General features: G+C 38.0%; 1 protein-coding gene across 5 annotated transcripts in view; it reads right to left on the bottom strand.

Annotated features, from left to right (window-relative positions):
* Positions 1–23003, bottom strand: part of HIBCH (3-hydroxyisobutyryl-CoA hydrolase) — an 87757-nt gene that overhangs the window by 18357 nt on the left and 46397 nt on the right. For all 5 annotated transcript variants that reach the window (XM_067741204.1, XM_067741205.1, XM_067741206.1 and 2 more), the window contains 5 exons: positions 19263–19341; positions 10827–10972; positions 8217–8303; positions 4029–4087; positions 3233–3314 (listed from right to left, as the gene is read on the bottom strand). In XM_067741204.1, the coding sequence (XP_067597305.1) occupies positions 3233–3314; positions 4029–4087; positions 8217–8303; positions 10827–10972; positions 19263–19341 (453 nt within the window). The remainder of the gene's footprint in view (positions 1–3232; positions 3315–4028; positions 4088–8216; positions 8304–10826; positions 10973–19262; positions 19342–23003) is intronic.

Here is a 23003-nt window from a genome sequence, read left to right as displayed (position 1 = left end):
TAAAAAATGAGCAAAGAACTTAAACATATCTCCAAAGAAAATATAAATGGCCAATCAGCATATGCAAAGATGTTTAATATCACCAACCATTAGGGAAATGAAAATTAAAACCACAATGAGGGAATTCCCTGGTGGTCCAGTGGTTAGGACTCCACGCTTTCACTGCCAAGGGCACGGGTTCAATCTCTGGTAAGGGAACTAAGATCCTGCAAGCCGCGTGGCGTGGCCAAAAAACAAAAACAAAAAAAACCCACAATGAGCTATCACCCCCCAGCCATTAGGATGGCTTTTTTTTTTTCTTTTAAAGACAGAAAATAACAAGTGTTGGCAAGGATGCAGAAAAACTGGAACCTCTGTGCACTGCTGTCAGTGGGAACATAAAATGGTGCATCTGCTATGGAAAAGAGTGTGGAAGTCCTCAACACATTAAAAATAGAATTACCATGTGATGCAGCAATTCCACTTCTGAGTATGTATTCAAAGAATTAAAAGCAGATATTTGTAAACCCATGTTCATAGCAGTGATATTAACAAGACCTAAAAGGTAGAAGCAACCCAAATGCCCATCAACAGATGGATGGATAAATAAAATGTGGCATAAACATACAATGGAATATTACTGAGCCTTAAAAAAAAATGAAATTCTGGTACCTGCTACAACATGGGTGAAACCTGAAACGTCATGGTTAAGTGAAATAAGCTAGTCACAATAGGAAAAATGCTGTATGATTCCACCTATGCAAGCTGTCCATTGTAGTCAAATCTACAGAAAAGGAAAGCAGAATGGTGGTTGCCAGAGACTGGGAGGAGAAGGAAATAGGGAGTTACTGTTTAATGGGTATAAAGTTTCAGTTATGCAAGTTGAAAATATTCTGGAGACTGATTGCACAACAACGTGAATATACTTAACAATACTGAAATATACACTTTAAAATGGTTCGGATGTTAAGTTTTACGTTACATGTATTTGACCACAACACACACACATACACACACACACAAGAATACCGCAATGGGAGTCTTTGGTTAAGGTTTCTCTAATACAGGTTACCCATCAGGGCATTTAAATAGCCCATTAGTTTACATGGATTGCTTGGCACCATGAACAACCTACACCAAAAGAGTGATTAAAAGGAGATTTGATGAATTCCAACCCACAGCATTATTTAAAAAAAGAAAAAAAAAAGTGTATTGGAACTTAGGAGGAAAATCTAAGAAAGGACATTAGAAGCCATAAAATAAGGTACTACGAAAATTCCATCAGTTGTAAAGATGGAACTTCTTTACAACTTCCCCATATTTGTCAGTTTTTTTAGCCCGTATGTTATCCTATAGTGACTGGTAGTTAAAAATCTAAAGAAAGGATTAAAGAAAAACTGTATGTTTTTATTTAATGATAAGCAAGTATGTTGAAAAGATTAGGTCCTTCCCGATGGACAATCCTAGAGAGAAAGGAACCCCTAAGACATGGAGTAGATGGTTGCAACTTCAAACATCAATACAGACTAGATCATTGGGACCTGCAGAAGGAAGACAGGAATCCCTGAAGAGTCCACAGGGTCAGGAGCAATCCTTGAGGTTTACTGACACAAGTGTTAGAATCTTCTTTAAAAGTTGTTCAAACATGTGATCTGCAAACCTGTCACTGAAGCACTAACAACTGTCTTCTCCTTCAGGGTTGTTTCTTGGTGTGTGTTTCTGGCTGACATAATTAAAAGAAGCCCTATTTCTAAGTCTCTGTCAGGGAAGCCTCAGTGGGAATTTCTGATCCCCACATCATGTTACTCCCAGCAGATACTAATACTGTGGAGCCACATTCATTCAACAGAGCAGGTCAACTGAATAAAAATGAAAATCGGTCCTTCCAGTGAGGGTGCTTATGCTGATCCTAGCTGTGATAGGTGGCTTGCCAAGTACCCTCTTCTGAATGCAGAATAAACATATCGCCAGAGAAATGGGAGGAAAACTGGAAGACCATCTGAGTCCTATCCCTCAGTTTTGGGGTAGGCCAGTGGTTTTAAAATAATATGGTTAGTTGCTTATCTGTACTGCTTTTATCGTATTCAATATATAGCCTATGAGGTAATGTGCTGCATGACTATTTTCAAATGAAATTGCTAAGTGCATACTTAACCCTATTGCTGAAAAAACAAACAAACAAACAGGAATGCTGGTTTCTATATTGCTCTGAAAACAAGAGAACCAACTTTCAAGTCAGAATCCTTGAAATATAAAATGGTTATCTACATTTATGCAAACATTCCTGAAACAGTAACATTACTTTTGTGAGTTAGGGAAATATATGGCTGGTCTTCTTACTCTAATTTATGCCTATCCTTGAAAGTTAATAGAATTCCAATACTAAATAAGATCCTAAGAGACAAATTAATATTCCCTTAAGAATGAGGAAATGTTTCCATCTTCACAGGTAAGATTTAATTTAAATTTTTTGTCAGTAAGTTACCTGACAACTGAAATGCTATAACTATACCTGTAAATTGAAAAATACTACCAGATAAAGAGAAACCACCTTTTCTTTCTAGTAAAAGGAAACATACATTTTCTTTCCTTTGTCTAGAAGTCTAAAGTACCCCAAGTTTCACAGTCACATGATAGTTCCATGAATGTCAGTATCCAATATGCACTCATTTACACAAAAACAGCTTTTCTTCCGCTGTTACCAGTTGAGTCATGTTGAAGAAAGATCAAAGTGTACCTAACACTGAGAAACACTGCTTAGGACTTGGCTATGGCTGTAGATGGAGCCTCTTGTTAGTTTAGAAAGGATCACTTTCTTATTAAATCTACTGCTAAAAAGACCATATACTGATGTGTTGCACATTAAATAGAACTTACAGACTAATGTCACAACTGCAATATATTATAAGGTGACTGTTCCCCATTGATCCAACCCTTCTAATAAAAACACCCCTGAACATTTCTCCCTCAAGACAAGGAGGACTACTGGAGATGAAGCATGCTTATGAAGTCCTTCTCTGTTATAGTCAAAAAGACCTAAAAACAGCTTAGCTTTGTTATCAATATCCAGCAGGTAGACAAGGCATTTGGGTTTAGGTAAAGGTTTTGTGGAACTACTTTCTGGAGCTCAACTGAGTTCAAAAAAAAAACTGTGCAGTGGGCTATGTCACCATCACGGAGCTCTGACACCCCTCAGAGGCTTCCCTATCACAAGAATTCACCACGCTCATGGCGGAAACAATCTATACATTACCTTCAGCTGCTCTAGGGCAAAAGATGAACCATCTTGCTGTAAATTTTCAATAATCTGTTCCACAGTATTGGCTGAGAACCAACTATGAAAGAAAAGGAAACATAAGATTTCAACAATGTGTAAGTGATTTCTTCTTTCCATGATAGCAATGAGTCTAAACACAGGCTTCCCCTAAACCCTATTTCAAGAATGAAAAAATTTCCAACCTATATTACAGGATGATGAAATAGAATATTGTTTCTCTGGGTATTTGCAGTCTACCTTCACTAATGGGAAATAAAGCTTACATTTTCTCTTCTGCTTTCTTGCATCTATCATACATAAGTAAATGATGTCTTAACTGTCAAAAACTGATGCTTCTAAAACGTAATGATAGTTGCCTTATTTTCCAACAGTTTTTCTCCTCTTGTTGTGTTTAAGTCAGTCTGTCAGTCTCTCAAATCATTGCACAAAACCTTTTGCTGATCAGCTTGATAAGACCTTCAGAGAAGATGACTTTACAATGATAAAAGATAAGTTAATTCAATTGTTATTTTCTACACTCTCTTCCCCATTAACGAAATGTTTTGCACTAAAATGAATCAGCATGATAGATTACTTAAATTTAATGAGTTTATTTCCCCCTGAAGGAGTGGGCAGGAAGCTACTTTCAAAGGTAACTAAAAAAAAACACTGTGTTATCTGATCTCAGAATTTGGTGCATTCTCAAACACAGCACAATTACAGCGTCAGTAGTAAATTCAATTTAATATAGTCTTTCCAAAGGAACATATAATTGACACCTCTCTTTAAGTACCTGTTTATTTTGTCCATGTGTTCCTCAAGTATAAAAGACTTGTCTTGATCAATCTTGGACTGTTTGAAAATAAAAACCTTTAATTAATTTGATGCAACTCAAATCTTAAAAATTCTTAAAATTTTCACCATATTTAATGATGTATTTTGTGGCAGATTGCAACTTTCACTCAAATTACATCCAGTCTCATAAATAACTACTACCATATGTTCAAAATTCAGACACTATGTATTATTCCAGAATAGCTCTTAAAACTATCAACAGCAAAAAATGTTCTTGTATTTTTATTTGTATGCCATTATATATTATTATGTCATCATTAAAGTGTGTCAATGAATTTAAGGATTTCAAGGGACCTAAGAAGTCATCCTGCCCCAATTTCTGTCTGATATAGAAATCCCTACCACATCCCCGATATCCCCGCAGCACTGATCTCCAGGGGGAAAAAAAAACACTACAATGTGTAAGCGATTTCTTCTTTCCATGATAGCAATGAGTCTAAACACAGGCTTATATCCCCGATATCCCCACAGCACTGACCTCCAGGGGAAAAAAAACACTACCTCAGAAAAGAACTCATAAGTGCTTGAACAACTATAATTAGGATTAAAAAAAAATTTTTTTGAACCAAAAATCAGCCCTCTCGTGTTTATAGTTCTAGTTAATCCCCCTTGAGTTAATCTTTTCTCACACAGTGCAGTTTTGAGTCCCCTCACAATCCAGGTCCTTCTTATGTACAAATTCCAGTTTATCAAGGTCATTCTTAAAGTGTGGTACATGTACCTTAGCTGCAGACGTGGCTGAATCATAGCAAAGTACAACAAGGTTCCGCATACCCTTGTTTTGGATACAATGCTTTTAATAACAGGCCTAACTCTAGGTTAGTTTGGGGGCAGTCCTATTATGCTGTGATTGACACTGGGCAGTTAAAACTTTTTTAAAACTGGTGCCATTGTAGGCTACATTTCTCCCATCCTGTACTTATGAATTTGGTACCCTGGACTGAAATACAATTACCTCTATTGTGATACTGTGATTTAAAATAAAAAATATGTATTTGGTCTCCGTCCATATATTTGGCCTTTTGTTCCAGGCTCACAGCTCCCAAAAACCCATGAAAATCTCTAAGTAGATCACCTTTTGTTATAATATATGGTCTTTCGTCTTTGGTTCCTGAAATAAAGGTGAAATGGCTGTCTTTTGTTATTCACAACAAGCCCCTTTCAATCACACCTTTGTTTGTTACTGAGGTGACTATAGGAAAGCCCTAAGGATGGGGGCTGGTTGCCAGGGGAACCAACCAAGGGAAGTTGCAGTGCCATACTCCACTATCTAATCCCACACCTCCCCCATCTCCACCTCCAGTGAGGCGGAAAGGGCTGGAGGTTGAGTTCGATCACCAATGTCAATGATTTAATCAATCGTGCCTACATAATGAAGCTGTCATAAAAACTCCGAAGGATGGGGTTTGGAGAGTTTCTAGGTTAATGAACATGCAGGGAGAGTGAGTGGCTCACCCCAACTTCATGGGGACAGAAGCTCCTGGGCTTGAGGGCCCTCTGGACCCCACCCTATGTATCTCTTCATCAAGCTGTGCATTCGTATCCTTCATAATAAACCAATGAATGTTAAGTGTTTCCCTGAGATCTGTGAGTCATTCTAGCAAATTATCAAACCCAAGGAGGGGGTCATGAGAACCCCAATTTATTGCCAGTCAGTGAGAAGTACAGGTGACAACCTGGGATTTGTGACTGGTGTGTAAAGTAGGGTCCAACTTGTGGGACTGGGCCCGTTAAGTTGTGGGATCTGATGCAAACCTCAGGTAGACAGTGTCAGCATTGAAAGGAATCACAAGACACCCAGCTTGTGTTGTGGAGAACTGCCTGATGTGTGGAAAACCAACAACGTCTGGAGTCAGGAGTGTTGTGAATGTGGTAGTAGTGAGAAGGAAAGGAAAACACATGGAGGGTTTCCCAACACATCTATCAAATTTCACATTTTTACTATTAAACAGATCACTCTGAACTTGGTTTTTTTTTTCACAAACATGTTTACCTAATTTAACTTAGTTTCTTAGTTTCAAATCAGTCTGATCAAAACACCATCAACATTCTCATCCAAATCACTGAGGAAAACACTGACTAAGAGAAGGCCAAGACGGCTTCACTTACAGCCTAATACCCAAACATTTAACAGAACTCCTTGGGAAGGCGCCTCAACCCCCCCACGCTATAATCCATCCCACGTTTACCCAATTTGACAACGTAAGAGACTGTCAGATGCTTTGACAAAATCTGATGAAATGCTCACATGCTCTGTATTCATATTCATACACTAACTATTCAGGGCCCATGAATCTGTACTCACGTTCTTCTGTTCTGGGTAATTTTGTCAGGGGGCGGTTACCATTTCTCTAAATATTTCCTCTCCTCTGTTACAAATTCCTAACAGGTTTGGACGTCCTGGAATAATACCAAGTTTTCTTTTCTCTCCATTTTCCACCTTATTATCCTCTTAGAGTCTTCCTCATCCATCAATTTTAATCTAAGCTGTTGTGAGGTTTTCCCCCATTTCGCTGTCACATTTTAAGTTTCTTTTTAGTCTTTAACTATTTCTCTTCGTAACATCTGTTCTTATTTCACAGATGAAATATTTTCCTCTTATCTGAAGATAAAAAAAAAAACCAAACCTATAATTGTTAGGGTTCCTTCTTCTCCTTGCACTGCCTACTTCCTTCAAGTACATTCTTTATTTTAGCCAATCTCCAGTTTTTAATGCCTGGCAATCCTTGTTATTCTATGTGAAGCACTAAAATTAGGAAGCTTTGTGTGTAATGTCAATTGCAGTTATGGGACTATCAATTGTCTGATGCATTATGAGATGATCAGGCCTGGATGTTTTTTTCATAGAGGGGTGCTCGAATGTCAATAGCTACAGGTTTTCTTTTGCTTCTAATGAACTGCTTGGGAGTAGGATGGTGCTACTGACTCAATGTTTGTGCCCCCACAAAATTCATGTTGAAATCTTAATCCCAATGTGATAGTATCTGGGGGTGACGCCTTTGGGAGGTAATTAAGTCAAAAGGATGGAGCCCTCAGGATGGGATTAGCACCCTTATAAGCAGAGACCTGAGAGAGCTCACTTTCTCTCTCTGCTATGTGAGGACACAGCAGGAAGGCATTCATCTGCAAAACAGGAAGAGGTTCCTCACCAGGAACCTAATAGGCTGGCACCTTGATCTTGGACCTTCCAGCCTCCAGAACTGTGAGAAATTTCTGCTGTTTAAGCCACCAAGCCTACGGTATTTTTGTTATGGCTGCCCAAACTTAGATAGATGGTACGTAAGAGTTCTGGAAACCAACTAGGAAAAGAGGCCAAAATTCTTCCCATTTAATATGTTCTGCCTCTTTTCAGTAGAGCACCTCACCTATCCCTGCCCTTAGCCAGCGAGGCCTGTCAAAGGGAGCTGACACCCTACAAAGAGTCTACAGAAAGAACTGGCTTATTTCTTATTGGCTTCCCCCACTGAGTTCGGTGTTCTCAGGTCTAAAGTAGTTGCCCTCATCATTCCACTTTCAAGCTTCCAAAATCCTGACATCTCATGCCTGCCACTGTCTCCTTTTCTGTTCTATTTCTCTTTGTGGATTCCTGCCTTTCTTATTCCTTTCCTACAATTTTAGTGGGGTTTCAGGAGGGAGCATATATGGCATCTAACATGTTTAACTAGAAGCCATGTAGCATTTTTATAATTCTTGGCTCTTAAAAGAGAATTTAAGTTAGACAACAAAAGGAATTAAAAGAAAACACTGCATTGTATGTTATTATATTTTGATATAGACCAGAGTTTCACTTTAGCAGCTCCACAAATAGCATCAACACTGAACCTCCATTACACAAATGTCACAGTGTGTTGTAAAAAGCCCTTGCAAGGGCCAACCACAAGGCTATGCACTGAAATTCACCAGCAATGAGAAAACAAGCTGTGTAGTTGCATGTAAAGAAGTCATCTTCTCAGATGGCCATCCTAATGATTGTGAAGCACTGATACTCCCAACAAGCTTTAAAGTAAATAAATCCCAGTACATTTATTTATATCCACAAACTATAATATTCACCAACTGCTAATTTTTCAGTCACTTCCCCTTCCCCATGAATTAAAATCTGAGGTTAGAATACTGACAAGATTACCTTTGCATGGTAAGTTTCTAAGACATCTGCAATATTTTCTTTCGAAGGAGATTTCAGGGCTAACAAATCTTCTTCTAACATGCCCAACTACGGGGGGGGGGGAAAGGAAAACATTTAAAACACCACAGCAACACAGAATTTTTTTTCTTTAGAAATCTTATATTCTTTTTAAAAATCCTTGTCTTAAAATTATGATGCTCTCCCTTCAGCTGAATCAATGAAGGCAATTTTCACTGAAGTTGAAGGCACACACATTCCCATAAAGTAAATGCTGCCTTACAAGGAATGGATAAATACAAAAGAAACTGAAGAGGAGAAATAGAGACATTCATCTTTGTTTCCCTCTAGCTATTGAGCACTTGAAATGTAGTGTTGCAACTAAAGATCCCAATTATAAATTTTATTTTAATTAACTTTAACGAAAATTGCCACATGTGACTAATGGCTACTATAGTCAATGCACAGGTCTATAATATAGCCACACTTAACTCTTGTATGGCTATTAGCATAACTGACACCATCTTGGGCCCATACAGTTCCTCCTGTCCTTCCACTAACCCTTCCCAGGACTGTACTGTGTGGTAAATCACTTCTCTGTCATCAAGGGCTTTGTATCAATAGTTAATAGACATTGTTTAATATTCATTAGGACCAAGTGGCCTCCATGCTCTGTTAGTCCCCAAACAATGATGAAGACTCTCACTGACGTATGTATTCCCAGTGCCCAAGAGACGAGTTACCCATTCATAAATCCCAATTTAGGAATGCATGTCCTGTTTCCAAGCACATATCCCCATACCCGAAGGTCAACTATAAAACTATCCCAGTGGCCCCTCAGCAGTGCAGAGTGCAGTTGCGAATGCTGCCAGATCACTGTGCACCCAATGCCACCCTGAGCATAAGTGACCCTCTAACAGACTGATCCACTGATTATATGGAGCCGCCTGCCTCATTTTTTGGTCTCAAGATACCTTCTCAGTTCAGTGGGTACTTTTCGTTCCCTCTGTCCTCCAACTGCTTTTCCCTATATCCCTCATATACCTCTTCCTACACTCAGCCAATTGGACTTTTTACTGTTTCTAAAACACAGCTAATGCTTTCCTACCCCTATGGGGCTTGCTCATTAAAGTCTCCTCTATCCAGAAAAACTTCTCCTGACAATACTTATCTTAAGGCCCAGCTGAACTGCAACCTCTATGAGAAAACTTCCAGTCCTTTCTTATAAGTAAGCTCTTCCTTCAATGGATTCAATGCGTTCAATCCTTTCTTTGTATTCTGTTTGTACACTTTCCATACTTTACTCTGTCAGATGATACAGATGTTTTTTTATCTTTTGTACCCACCTCTAGCCCCATTCCCAATGTGTATTATTCATTTCTGTTATGCACTACAGGCCCTGTAAATGGTAGGCTATGCACTGCATGTATTACTGGGCAATCTGACTAAGAGAGGAAAGGGCTGTGGATCAGCTCTCTCGCCCATCCTTAACCAAATTCCACTATAATCAAGGGCAAATAATGGAGTGCCCATGTTTGCTTCCTGTTACAGCTCAAGGGAAGAATGAGACAGCCACCTACTCAATGTGACCAAGGATGCCCATAAAGATATAAAAAAGAGAAATATCTGAAAATTCAGGCAAATGTGATGGAAGGCCCTCGTAACAGTGTTAAGGGGACAACTTTCAACTTTGTATACTTCATACATTTTAATAGCATTCCTTCCCCTATCCCATAACACCCCTACCTCAAGATCAGAAATCCATGGGTTTCCTGGGAAACTGACTTTATCCCACAGTTCCAGGGATGGAGCACATTAGCTAGGATAGATTAGCCAGTGTATTCCACCCACCCATGTGGTTCAGGCACAAGCCAGTCCAATAAGACTGAGCTAAGCCAGCTGAAGCAGAAAAATCCCAAATCTCTTGCTGGGAGTTCTAAGGCAAAACCACCTTGAACTGGCCCTTCTGTTACATTTAACACAATGACTTTCAACTGCTATGATAAAACTGCCGTCCTCAACGTGGATATGAGAAAACTGGGGCTAAAGAGGATAAATTCAAGCTAAGATTTAAAACCAGGCTGTCCATCTGCACATCCTTTGCCACTGTGCTATCCTGGGCTAAGAAAACTGACCGTGCTGTTTAAGAAAAATGTTTTAAGACCAAGGTAAGTAATATGTGTCCCTTACAACAGATACCCTTCAGAAGAGTTTTTAAGACCATATTTTACAAACTTTTAAATGCACTAGGGAAACTAACAAAAGAATCTTTCAAAAATATCTTTATAAAAGCCTATTTTTTAATACATAAATTCAGATTTTTATATATTAGACTTTCTTAAAATATTACTTTTTTTTTTACACAGACTATAATTATTCATTAAAAAATATTCACTGAAGGTACCAGGCAAAACAGCCCTGGATCCAGATATAATTATTTCCATTTTGCATATGAGGAAATGAGGATTGGAGAGCTTACCCAGGGTCACACAGCTTTAAGGGTACATGTAGGGTTCAGACCCATGTAGACCAAAGCCTGTAATCTCAACCACTCATACTGCCTCCCCATGAGCTATTCCAAACAACACAAAATGCAATCATCCAAGTAATTACCTTTTCAGAATCTACAAAGTGTGTAGCAATTCCTGCTGCATACACATCTCTTCCTTTCAGCCTGAATCCTGTTAATGCAAGGAAGCACCCAAGTTTTCCTTGAAGACGTGGCAAGAAATAACCTCCACCCACATCAGGGAATAGCCCTGTAATTAAAAACAAAAAGAGACAATGATTCAAATGAAAAAGATAAATTCAGCTCTCTTTACTTGAGATCAAAGAGCCATTTTTCTCTGGAGTCTGACTCTACAGTAAAAATATTATTACTATACCACAGTACTACAACGTACTACACAATGCAATCAATGTCACAAAAGACTTGCTATAAATCGTGCTAACTTAATTGGGGTACTTTTCAAATTTTTCATGTTTCATTTCTATAGAACTCAATGAAGGATATGACGGCACAATGTTCTGGATATAACTACTTGATAAATATTACTTAAATTACTCATCTCTACTACTACTTTTTAAGAGTCTCCAATGTAGGTAAAGACTGAAACAACATTTTCTTTCCAAATGATAAGCACAGGAAAAAATATATGTAATCTAAGGCTATTATGTGATAAATTATTATTACCATTTAATCAATGTCCAAACAGTCAATTATCTAATATTCAAGATACTTAAAGTGATGTGATAACCATTAGTCCTACTAAATGAACAAGTTTGTACCTAATTAAATCACTTGCACTTACTCTTAACCATGAGTATTTTTTAAATTCCCTTATTCTCTCTACCGGCAACAACTAAAAATAGCATATATGCAAATACTTGCCAGTACACTACTTTTTGGTGTTTAAGAGCTCCTTAAACAATTGTGACCCTCTAGGTTTATAATCCACCTATCTATTTGAAAATTGCTTCAATTAATTCAGATAAAAATAGAAGCATTCAAATTCTTCCCAGTTCTACCTAGGGGGCTCCCCTGGTGGTGCAGTGGTTGAGAGTCCGCCTGCCAATGCAGGGGACGCAGGTTTGTGCCCCGGTCCAGGAAGATCCCACATGCCGCGGAGCGGCTGGGCCCATGAGCCATGGCCGCTGAGCCTGCGCGTCTGGAGCCTGTGCTTCGCAACGGGAGAGGCCACAACAGTGAGAGGCCCGCATACCGAAAAAAATAAATTAATTAATTAATTAATTAAAAAAAAAAACTAACACCCTAACTAAAATAAATAAATAAATTAAATAAATAAATAAATAAATAAATAAATAAAATTAATTACTTAATTAAAAAAAAAAACTAACACACTAACTAACATCAAGGCCCCTGACCACTTTTTCAATTACATCTCTTACTACTCACTCACTATACTCCAGCCACTCTGGTCGTCTTTCTGTTCCTCAATATCCATTCCTACCTGCTGCTGAACCTCAGGAGCACTCTGCCCAAGTGAAAACACTTCTGTGTGTTCCAGGGCCCCACATTCTCCCTCTTCGCCCTTTGCCTCAATGGCTGCTTCTTTCCAGTTCCCCTTACTGGCTCCACCTCCCTTGCTGGACCTGTGCCCACTGCTGTGCCTAGGCCTCATCTGAGGCTCTCCGATACCCCACACACGCATTTCCTTAGCTCTTATAGCTTTAGATAATATCTATATGCAGATCAGTCCCGGTTAGGGATGGAATTGTGTCCCAAATGGTGTCCCAAAATTCTTAAGCTGAAGTCCTAACCCCACAATGTGACAATTTGGAGAAAAGGACCTCTAAAGAGGTAATTAAGGTTAAGTGAGGTTATAAGAGTGGGGGCCTTATCTAATAGGACTGGTGTCCTTGTAAGAGGAAGAGACACTGAGGGCACACACAGAGGAAAGGCCATGTGAGTACAGAGAGAAGGCAGCTGTCTACAAGCCAAGGACAGGGGCCCTGGGTGAAACCAAACCTGCCAATACCTTGATGTTGGACTTCCAGCTTCCAGGACTGGGAGAAATAAATGTTGTTTAAGCTACCCAGTCTTGGTATTTTGTTATGGCAGCCCTAGCAGACCAATACAGTCCCAAATCTGTCTATCTAGTTATGCCTTTTTCCCTTGAATACAAACTCTCAAATCTGCATTCTAGATTTAGCCACATAGATAATAAGCATCCCAGATACAACATGGCAAAAACACAACTCCTGATTCTCATCCCTCCAACCATACTGTTCCTTCCCTAATTGGCCTCATCCACCTAGTAGCACTACCTAAACACCTTGGAGTTATTCCTGATTCATTATATCAGCAAGCAAGTTAACTCCAAAACATTTTCTAAATCTATCCACTCTATTCCAACTCTATAGCTCCATATTACTCCAAGCTTAAAATTATCTCTCTCTAGACCTGTGCTATCCAACAGAATTTTCTATGATGATGAAAATGTTCTATAATCTATGCTGCCACTAACCAGATGTGGCTATTAAACACTTTGCAACTGAGGAACTGAATTTATTTAAATTTAATTTATATTAAGTAGCCATCTGTGGTTAGTGGCTACAGTATCAGACAGCAGAGCTCTAGATTAATGTAATGACCTCCTAACAAGCCTCTCTACTCTTGCACCCCCTACAATCCATTATCCTTAAAGCAGCCAGAATGATGGCATTAAAATGTAAACCAGACCATGCCACTCCCTGCTTTAAACTCTCCCACAGTTTCCCGTAATGTTTAGGTTTAAATCCAAACTCTTCACCAGAGGTCCCTGTGTACCTCTTGAAGAGCACAGTATAACACTCCTGCCCTTGATTCAGATAGTTGACTCTATGTGGTTTCTTGAGCCGGTAAAGCTTTATTCTTGCTTTAGACTAACTTCTTAACACCACAGTGTTCTGTTCTAAGATATTAATATAGCTCCTTCCCTCTTGTCATTCAAATCTCAACCTAAAGGACATCTCCTTGGAAAACCTCTTTAACCATCTAATCTAAAGTAGCCATCCAGGAGAATTACACTTTGGGTAAGATGGAGTAAGAGGGACTAACTTTACTCTCCTACTTGAAATAACTATAGAAAATATACGAAATATCAGTTTTCAACAAACTGGACCATCAGGGAATAAAGGTAAGTGATCTGTGAATATCTGAAAACAAGTGAGGTAAACTCTACAAAAGCTCCAGCTTAAAGCCTTGAGAGAATGTCCAGGCCCAGAACAGCCCTTGATTTGAGGGGAATAAAGCTAAGAATCCAGGGAGACTGAGGCAGACAGAATTCCCAGAAGAGAGTACCAGAGAGGAGAGAGCTGCACAGAGAGAAAACTCTGGAGATCTGCAGAGTGTCTCCCTTAAGTCCTCAGCTTGGTACTGATCAGTACATGTGTATGAAGAAACTGCCTGAGGTTATGGAAAGAACCACAGGAAAGGATTATAGAGAACAGTACTGGGAACCTACACGGGGCTGAGAATAGTGCCTGTTCCCACCAATCAGACTGTGAGAACTCAGGATTCGTGGGGGCACTGAGTAGAAGGCAAAGAAGGGTCTCATTTCAGTAGTAGGAAATAATTAGCCCTAGCCTGAGCACTGCTCCAACCTTGCATCTAAAAAAAATAATGATAATAAATTTAAAAAAACCTAAAAGACCTGAAAGGAACAAACTGTTTCCAAGTAACATAACCTCATCCCAGAAGCAAGCTCAAGAATATTTATAAGAATATAGATCTTCCTCAATTTACATTGGGGTTACATCCTGATAAATCCATCACAAATCATAAGTTGAAAATACCATAAGACAAAAATGCATTTAATACACCTAACTTTCAAACATCATAGCTTAGCCTAGCCTATCTTAAATGTGCTCAGAACACTTACATTAGCCTAAAGTTGGGCAAGATCATCTAACACAAGGCCTATTTTATAATAAAGTGCTGAATATCTCATATAATTTATTGACTGTTATGCTAAAAGTGAAAAAGAAAAGGTTCTAAGTATCAGTTATTTATCCTTGTGATTGTGTGGCTGCATAGGAGCTATGGCTTGCTGCCACTGCCCAGCATCACATGAGAGTATGGTACCGGATATGGCCGGCCAAAGAAAAGGTCAAAATTCAAAGTACAGTTTCTACTACATGTATATTGCTTTTGCACCATTGTAAAATCATAAAATCAAAAAATTGTAAGTCAGACCACCATAAGTTGGGAACCATCTATACAAAAATATCCAGCACTCAACAAAGTAAAACTTACAATGTCTAGAATCCAGTCAAAAATTACCAGGAATCTAAAAAAGCAAGAAATTGCCACCCATGATGACATGATAAAACAATCAATCAAAATTGATCCAGAACTGTTGCAGAGACGTGGAAAAACCTAGAGACTGTCATTTGGAGTAAAGTAAGTCAGAAAGAGAAAAACAAATATCGTATATCAACACATATTTGTGGAATCTAGAAAAATGGTATAGATAATCTTACTTGCAAAGCAGAAATAGAGACACAGATGTAGAGAACAAACGTATGGACACCAAGGGGGAAAAGGTGGGGGGGATGAATTGGGAGACTGGGATTGACATATATACACTATTATGTATAAAATAGATAACTAATGAGGACCTACTGTATAGCACAGCACTCTACTCAGTGCTCTGTGGTGACCGAAATGGGCAGGAAATACAAACAAGAAGGGTCATATATATACATATGGCTGATTCACTTTGCTGTACAGCAGAAATTGACACAGCAGTGTAAAGCAACTATACGCCAGTAAAAAAAAAAAAAAAAAAAAAAAAAACCCGAAAGTGACAGCAAGGTGTGGGGAAGGCAGGGACCAACAGGCTCTCTCGAGCTCCTTCCTGGCCTTTGATCCTGGCGTTAGCAATCGTGCCTGTCACTTGTTTGTGCTCTTTGCCACCACTGGTGTGTTTGAATAAAGTTTGAAATGTTGTAACATTATCTATAAAGACAAATAAAACAAAACAAAAAAACAAAATGAGAAAAACTGACCCAGAACTGACATAAACATAAAAATTAGCAAACAAGGACATCAACACAGTTATAATAAACATATACCATATGTTCAAAAAGTTAAATAAAAGCAAATAAGAGGGGTTTCCCTGGTGGCGCAGTGGTTAAGAATCCGCCTGCCAATGCAGGGGACACAGGTTCGAGCCCTGGCCTGGGAAGATCCACATGCCGCGGAGCAACTAAGCCTGTGAGCCACAACTACTGGGCCTGCACTCTACAGCCCACAAGCCACAAACTCTGAGTCCACATGCCACAACTACTGAAGCCCATGTGCCTAGAGCCCGTGCTCCACAACAAGAGAAGCCACTGCAATGAGAAGCCCACACACCGCAATGAAGAGTAGCCTCCACTCTCTGCAACTAGAGAAAGCCGACGCACAGCAACAAAGACCCAAACACAGCCAAAAATAAATCAATAAAATAAATAAAATTTAAAAAATAAAAAATAAAATATATTTTTAAGAAGACCCAAATGATACTACTATAGATGAAAACTAAGATGAATGTATAAGTAAAAAATACCTGAATGGGATTAAGGGCAGTTTTGACTTTGCAAAAGAAAGGATTAGCAAACTTGAAAACACATGAATAGCAAATATCTAAAATAAAAAAAAGAAATAAAAAAAAAATCAACAATACATGAGTGAGCTTAACGAAAGTTTAAATGGAGTTCCTGAAAAGGAAATGGGGGGGACAGAAAAATATCTGAAGAAATAATGTCAAAATTTCCAAATCTGACAAAAACTATAAACCTAACTAGCCCAATAAATACAATCATAAGAAACAGGAAGAAAGCTACAAAAAGGTACGTCATAATCAAGGGATCAAAGCACACCAAAACAAGTGATCAGCAGAAAATCTTAAGAGCAGCCAGAGAAAGTAAAAAAGAAAAAAAAAAAAAGACACTTATTTACAGAGGAACGAAGATAAGGATAAGAGCAGATTTCTCATGGAAAACAACATAAATGAGATGGTGTAGCAAAATCTTTAAAGTACTGACATTTAAACATCAGAATAGAATTCTATACCTGGGTCTCATATCAATGACCTCAGGTTTCACCTTAGGAGACTAGAGAAAGGAGATAAAACTTCAAGTAAGTAGAAGGAAGTAATAAATATCAGAGCAGAAATCAATAAAACAGAAAATCAAAAAACTTCTTTTGAGATCAATTAATAAACCTCTAATTAGAGTGATCAGAAAAAAAAAGCGAAGACAAATTACTAATATCAAGAATGAGAGGACTTCCCTGGTGGCGCAGTGGTTGAGAGTCCGCCTGCCGACGCAGGGGACATGGGCTCGTGCCTGGTCCGGGAAGATCCCACATACCGCGGAGCGGCTGGGCCCATAAGCCATGGCCGCTGAGCCTGCGCATCCGGAGCCTGTGCTCCGCAATGGGAGAGGCCACAACAGTGAGAGGCCCGCATACCGCAAAAAAAAAAAAAAAAATAGAATGAGAGAGGGACTTCCCTGGCAGTCCAGTGGTTAAAACTCCACGCTCCCAATGCAGGGGGCACGGGTTTGATCCCTGGTCAGGGAACTAAGATCCCAAATGCTGCATGGCATGACCAAAAAAAAAAGGATGAGAGAGCCAGGTATTACTATAGATTCTACAGATACTAAAAAGATAATAAGGAAATGAATTTTATGCTAATAAATGGACAAACTCCTTAAAAGACCCAAATTACTAAAGTTTGTGCAAAAAAACCCAGATAACTTGAATAGCCTACATCTATTAAAGATTTTGAATTTGTAGTTAAAAACCTCTCCACAAAGAAAACTCTAGGCCTAGATGGCTTCGCTGGTGAATTCTACCAAACACATGAAAAAAAAGAAAAAAGAAAAAAAAGAATCAATTCTACCTGAACTTTTCCAGAAATGAACCCAGCATTACACAGATACCAAAATGAAGCAATCAAAATGATGTTACCAGAAAACTACAGACCAATATCCCTCATGAACATAGATGCAAAAATTCCAAATAAAATTTTTGTGTATCAAACCCAACACCATATAAAAAGTAGGACACATCATACGAGAGTGAGATTTATTCCAGCAAAGCAGGGTTACTTTAATGTTAAAAAACCAATCAAAGTAATCCTCACTTAACAAACTAAAAAAGAAAAACCAATGATCATCTCAACACATGCTGAAAAAAATTACAAAATCCAAAGTCCATTCCTAATAAAACCCCTCAGAAATCTAGGAACAGAAGGAAAGTTCCTCATCCTGATAAGGGGCACCTATGAAAAACTTATACCTAATATCATACTTAATTGGTGAAGGACTGAATGTTTTCCCCCTAAGATCCCAAACAAGGCAAGAAGGCCCACTCTCAACGTATTTGTTCAACATTGTATTGGAGGTTCTACCCAGTGGAATAAGGCAAGAAAAAATAAAAAGTATCCAGATGGGAAAGAAAAAAGTAAAATGTACTTTATTTGTAAACAACATAATTATCTATTTAGAAAATCCAATTCAATCTACAAAAAATCTACTAGAACTAATAAGTTAGTTTATCAAGTTTGCAGGATACAAAGTTCAAAACTCAATTATATTTCTATATATTGATAACTAACATCAGAACTAGATTTTAAAAATATCATTTATAATATCATTGAAAAATATGAAATACTTAAGGAAAAATCTGACAAAAGATGTATAAGAAACTGAAAACTACAAAACATGGCTTAGGGAAATTAAAGAAGACCTAAATAAATGGAAAGATATACCTTGCTCACAGGTCTGAAGACTCAACATTGTTAAGATATCAATTCTCCCTAAATTGATAGATCCTAGACAATCCAAATAAAAATTCTAACAGGTCTTTTGGTTGAAACTTACAAAATCACTCTAAAATTCACATAGAAATACAAAGGATCTATAGAGCCAAAACAACTTGAAAGAAAAACAAAGAACAAAATTAGCGGATTATCATTACTTGATCAAGACTTACTATAAAGCAACAGTAATCAAGACAGTGTGGTGTTGGCACCAAGATCAGCACATACAAAGGTGCAAAGGCAATCAGTGGAGAAATAGTAGCTTTTTCCAAAAAATGATGTGGGAATGATTTTATCTCCCTATGCAAAATAATAAACTTTGATCTATACCTTTGATCCATACCTCTCACCACACACAAAAGTTAACTCAAAATGGAGCACAGATCTGAATGCAAGATATTTCCTCTAATAATCTTTCATCTAAAATTAAAGACATGTACAGCAGAAATTAACACAACATTGTAAATCAACTATACTTCAATAAGAATAAATAAATAAAATCGACTACAGTGTGCTAGTGTCTCCAGTTTAAATATGCTTGCCTTTGTGTTTTCAGATACAAGTATGAGCTAATATAAACTTTTAGGTATCTTCCTATTATAATTTATTTTTAAAAGTTCTTTCATACAAGATTCCATCAATTCCTTCAATAACTGTAATCTGAAATGTATCAAAAGGCGATAATTGTAAAAGTAATTATGAAAAATTTGGGGTTTTTTTTTGTTTTTTTTTTTACCTATTGCTGTTTCTGGCATTGCAAAAAGAGACTTTTCAGTAGCCACTCGGAATAGCCCATGAACTGAGAGACCAACTCCCTAGGGAAAAGGCAAAAAATTGTTTTAAAAATACTGCGGGCATAAAAAAAAAACCTCACATTCACAAACATTATAAACCAAGTAAATTATATCATATACAAAGATATACATAATATATATTATATATAATTCTTCATAAAGAATTTCTTTAAAGGAATTTCAGGAGATAGACGGGAGGGAAACCCTAAACCACACAATTTCAGAAGAACTTTCTGGGTGAAAAGTACATGGGTATCCCTGATATCTGGAACAGATTTGTTTTAGCTAAAATGTTTTTGATTAGTATCCTGTGTTATGCTTCAGGTCCTCTTCCCCAATTACCTCTTATTTCAAACTAGATGCAGCATTATAGAATACTGACTCTTCCCAGAACCACTGAGTATTCTTAGTGGAACCAATCATCAAAAAAGCATAACCAAGCTATTCTAGCAAATTTCAGTAGCCTTAAATAGAATATTAACACATTTTATTTATTCACATAGTTCATCAAATAAAATTAGCAACATCATTTTTCTCAGATACAACACTTAGTAACTATTTAACTCTTAAAAATCCATTACTAAACACAAGTTACAAAATAAAAAGATTTGGCTGAAAGTCTGTTTCTGACTTGTTGAATGTCACTGAAAATGACAAACTTAACAGTCATCTCTGAATCAACAGATATATTTGAATAAAATAAGAGGTATACATGTGTTTACAAAGTATCCAAGTTTGTCTGTGCTCACATTGTGACATACATTTCCTATGTTATGTTTTTCACATTATTCAGAACTTCTATTAGATTGTTTAGTGCATGTAGCCTGTACAACACAGAGAACAAAGCAAACAGGAATAGCTGGAGAGAGAAAAACAGGCAAATGCACTACTCAAACTTGCCTTAAGCCCACACTTGCAGTTCAATTTTCAGGAAGACAAGCTAGGTTGCGTTTTTGTCTTTGGATTCCCATTTGTTCCCTGCACTTGTCTCTTAACTGCTCCCTTCTCTTTTCTGGATCTGTTTGGGTGAGTGCCTGTTCTTTTCAATTAAAAATGTCTCTTCACCACATTTTCAGTTAGAACCAGACCCAGATTCTGTCATGATTCAGCATCACACAATAGCTGTCTTAGGCCTTTGGCCTCTAATAAATTCATCCCAATACTGCTGTGTGCTTTTTCCTAACACTGCTCTCCCTGATAGTCATTCCCATTCTATCTTCTGGAACCCTCACTCCTTTGCAAAAGAACCACTAACAGCCCAAATTCTCTACAGAGGGCCCTCCCTACCCCCTAAATTCAAGAAAGAAAGAAATTTATAAGCCCTGTACTCTTTCATGTAGAAGCTATAGATCCCATATTCATTGATTCAGTTATTTTGTTTCAGCCATGGCTGATAAAATAATGAACAAAGTCAAAGACTTCAAAATTTTAGTAAGAAGTTATTAATGAAAAGCTTTCCAAATAAGAGGTCATTGACACCAGTACCATTAGGAGCCAATTTAAAATGCCTTTCAATTAAGATGAAATGAAGACTGGGAAAATTCAAGCCACCTGACTTGGAGATACTAAGGACATAAATACTGATCCACGTTGAAAGGGGTGTAGCACTCTCATGGCAGATTCATATCTAATTTTTGTATCTTATATAAAAGAATCCATTATAGGTTGCTTATATTAAATCCCCCTTGAAATTTCCAGAATTTACCATTACATACTATTAACCATTAATCTTAGCAGATACTCCTTTGCTAGACTAAAAAGGCTTCAGTCTTCAAGTTTTATTATATTAACAACCGGTTATACAGATTCATTCCCCAAATGTAAAATTTATTCCAATTCCTAACTCTCCTCAAATACTCTCCCTGCATCCTACCCAACCCAGCAGTCAAATTTCATTTATCACATAATTATAAATCTCTGTAGCATTTGACAGTGGCTCACTCTCTACTTCAGGAAACACCTGACTTGGCTTTGAGACACTACACTCTCCTGGTTTTCCTTCTAACTCATTAGTTGTTCTTTCTCTTCTCCCTGACATCAAAATGTTGATCTGCCCCAATGATCAGATATCATCCCTCTACTCCACTTCACCTGTACTCTGTTCTTTCTATTCATTCCCCAGGTGATCTCTTCCAAGAGCCCCAAGATTTTAAGCACTGTAACATTAACGACAAATTATTTTCCCACCCCTGATTTCTCTAGAATTTTATATCTAGCTGTTTACTTAACATCTCCACCTAAACATCTAATATGTATCTCAATGTTCATGCATCACAAGTAAACCTCTTGATTTCTCTTTGAACATGCTGCTCCCTCAGTCTTTTCCATCTCAGCAAATAGCACCATCATTCACCTAGCTGCTCAGGCCAAAAATTTCAGCATCATCCTTTCTTTCTGATCTTACAATCTAATCTACGAACTTTTTTTTCCTTTTTTTTTTTTTTTTTTTTTTTTTTGCGGTACGCGGGCCACTCACTGTTGTGGCCTCTCCCGTTGCGGAGCACAAGCTCCGGACGCGCAGGCTCAGCGGCCATGGCTCACGGACCTAGCCGCTCCGCGGCATGTGGGATCCTCCCGGACCGGGGCACGAACCCGTGTCTCCTGCATCGGCAGGCGGACTCTCAACCACTGCGCCACCAGGGAAGCCCTATGAATCAGTCTTGATAGCACTAACTTCAAAATATATCTTGGATTGAGCCACTTCATCGCCACTGTTGCAACCCTAGGTGAAGTCACTATCATCTCGTGCCTGGGTTAGTCTCTCTTGCTTCTGTTTTTGCCACAATCCATCCTCTGCACAACAGCCAAGTAAACTTATTAAATGTAAATCAGTTCATGTCATTCTCCTGCCCAAAACTCTCCAGTGACTCCCCATCCCATTAAAATATTACTGAAATTCCTCATCCTGGCTGATAAGGCCCTACGTGATCTGGTCCCTTTCTATCTCCCTGATCTTATGGTCTACCATTCTCCACTTTCCTCACTTTCACTCTTGTCAGCCACACCGGCTTTTTTTTTTCCTCTTAATTGACATATAATATACAATCGAAAGTACACAAATAGTACAAACAGCTAGCACACAGGTCCAGTGAATTATCCCAAAATGAACACATCCTTGTAACCAAAACCCAGATAAAAATTATCAGAAATTCTTTTATGCACCCTGTCAGCCACTACTCCCTCCCCATCCTTCAGGTAACTACTATCTTGACTTCTAACAAAATGAGATTAACTTTTTCAGGTTTTGATCTTGATATAAATAGAGCCATAGAGTATTATTTATTTGACTTCAGTCAATGTTATGTTTGCAAGATTTATTCATGTGTGTAGCAATAATTTCTTTCATTGTACAGCATTCCTTTGTATGAATAAACTATTTTCATTCTACTGTGAATAGCTAGTTAGGTTTTTCAGTTTGGGGCTACTGCAAATAACGATTCAATGACCATTCTTACACATGTCTTTTGGGGCATAAGTACATACATTTTGGTTGGGTTGTAAAACTGTTGGGTCAGAGTATTAATTCAATCAACTTTAAAAGACGAGATCAAACAATTTTCCAAAGCAGTCATACCAATTTCTACTCCAGCAGCAATATGAGTTTGTATTCCATATCTTCACCAATGCTTGAAATTGTCTTTCACATTTTAGCCATTCTATACAGATGGCCAACAGGCACATGA

Source organism: Pseudorca crassidens, chromosome 6, assembly GCF_039906515.1.
Source record: "Pseudorca crassidens isolate mPseCra1 chromosome 6, mPseCra1.hap1, whole genome shotgun sequence".
Lineage (NCBI taxonomy): Eukaryota > Metazoa > Chordata > Mammalia > Artiodactyla > Delphinidae > Pseudorca > Pseudorca crassidens.
Note: the sequence above shows the minus strand (reverse complement) of the source record. Positions and strands in the feature narration are given on the sequence as shown.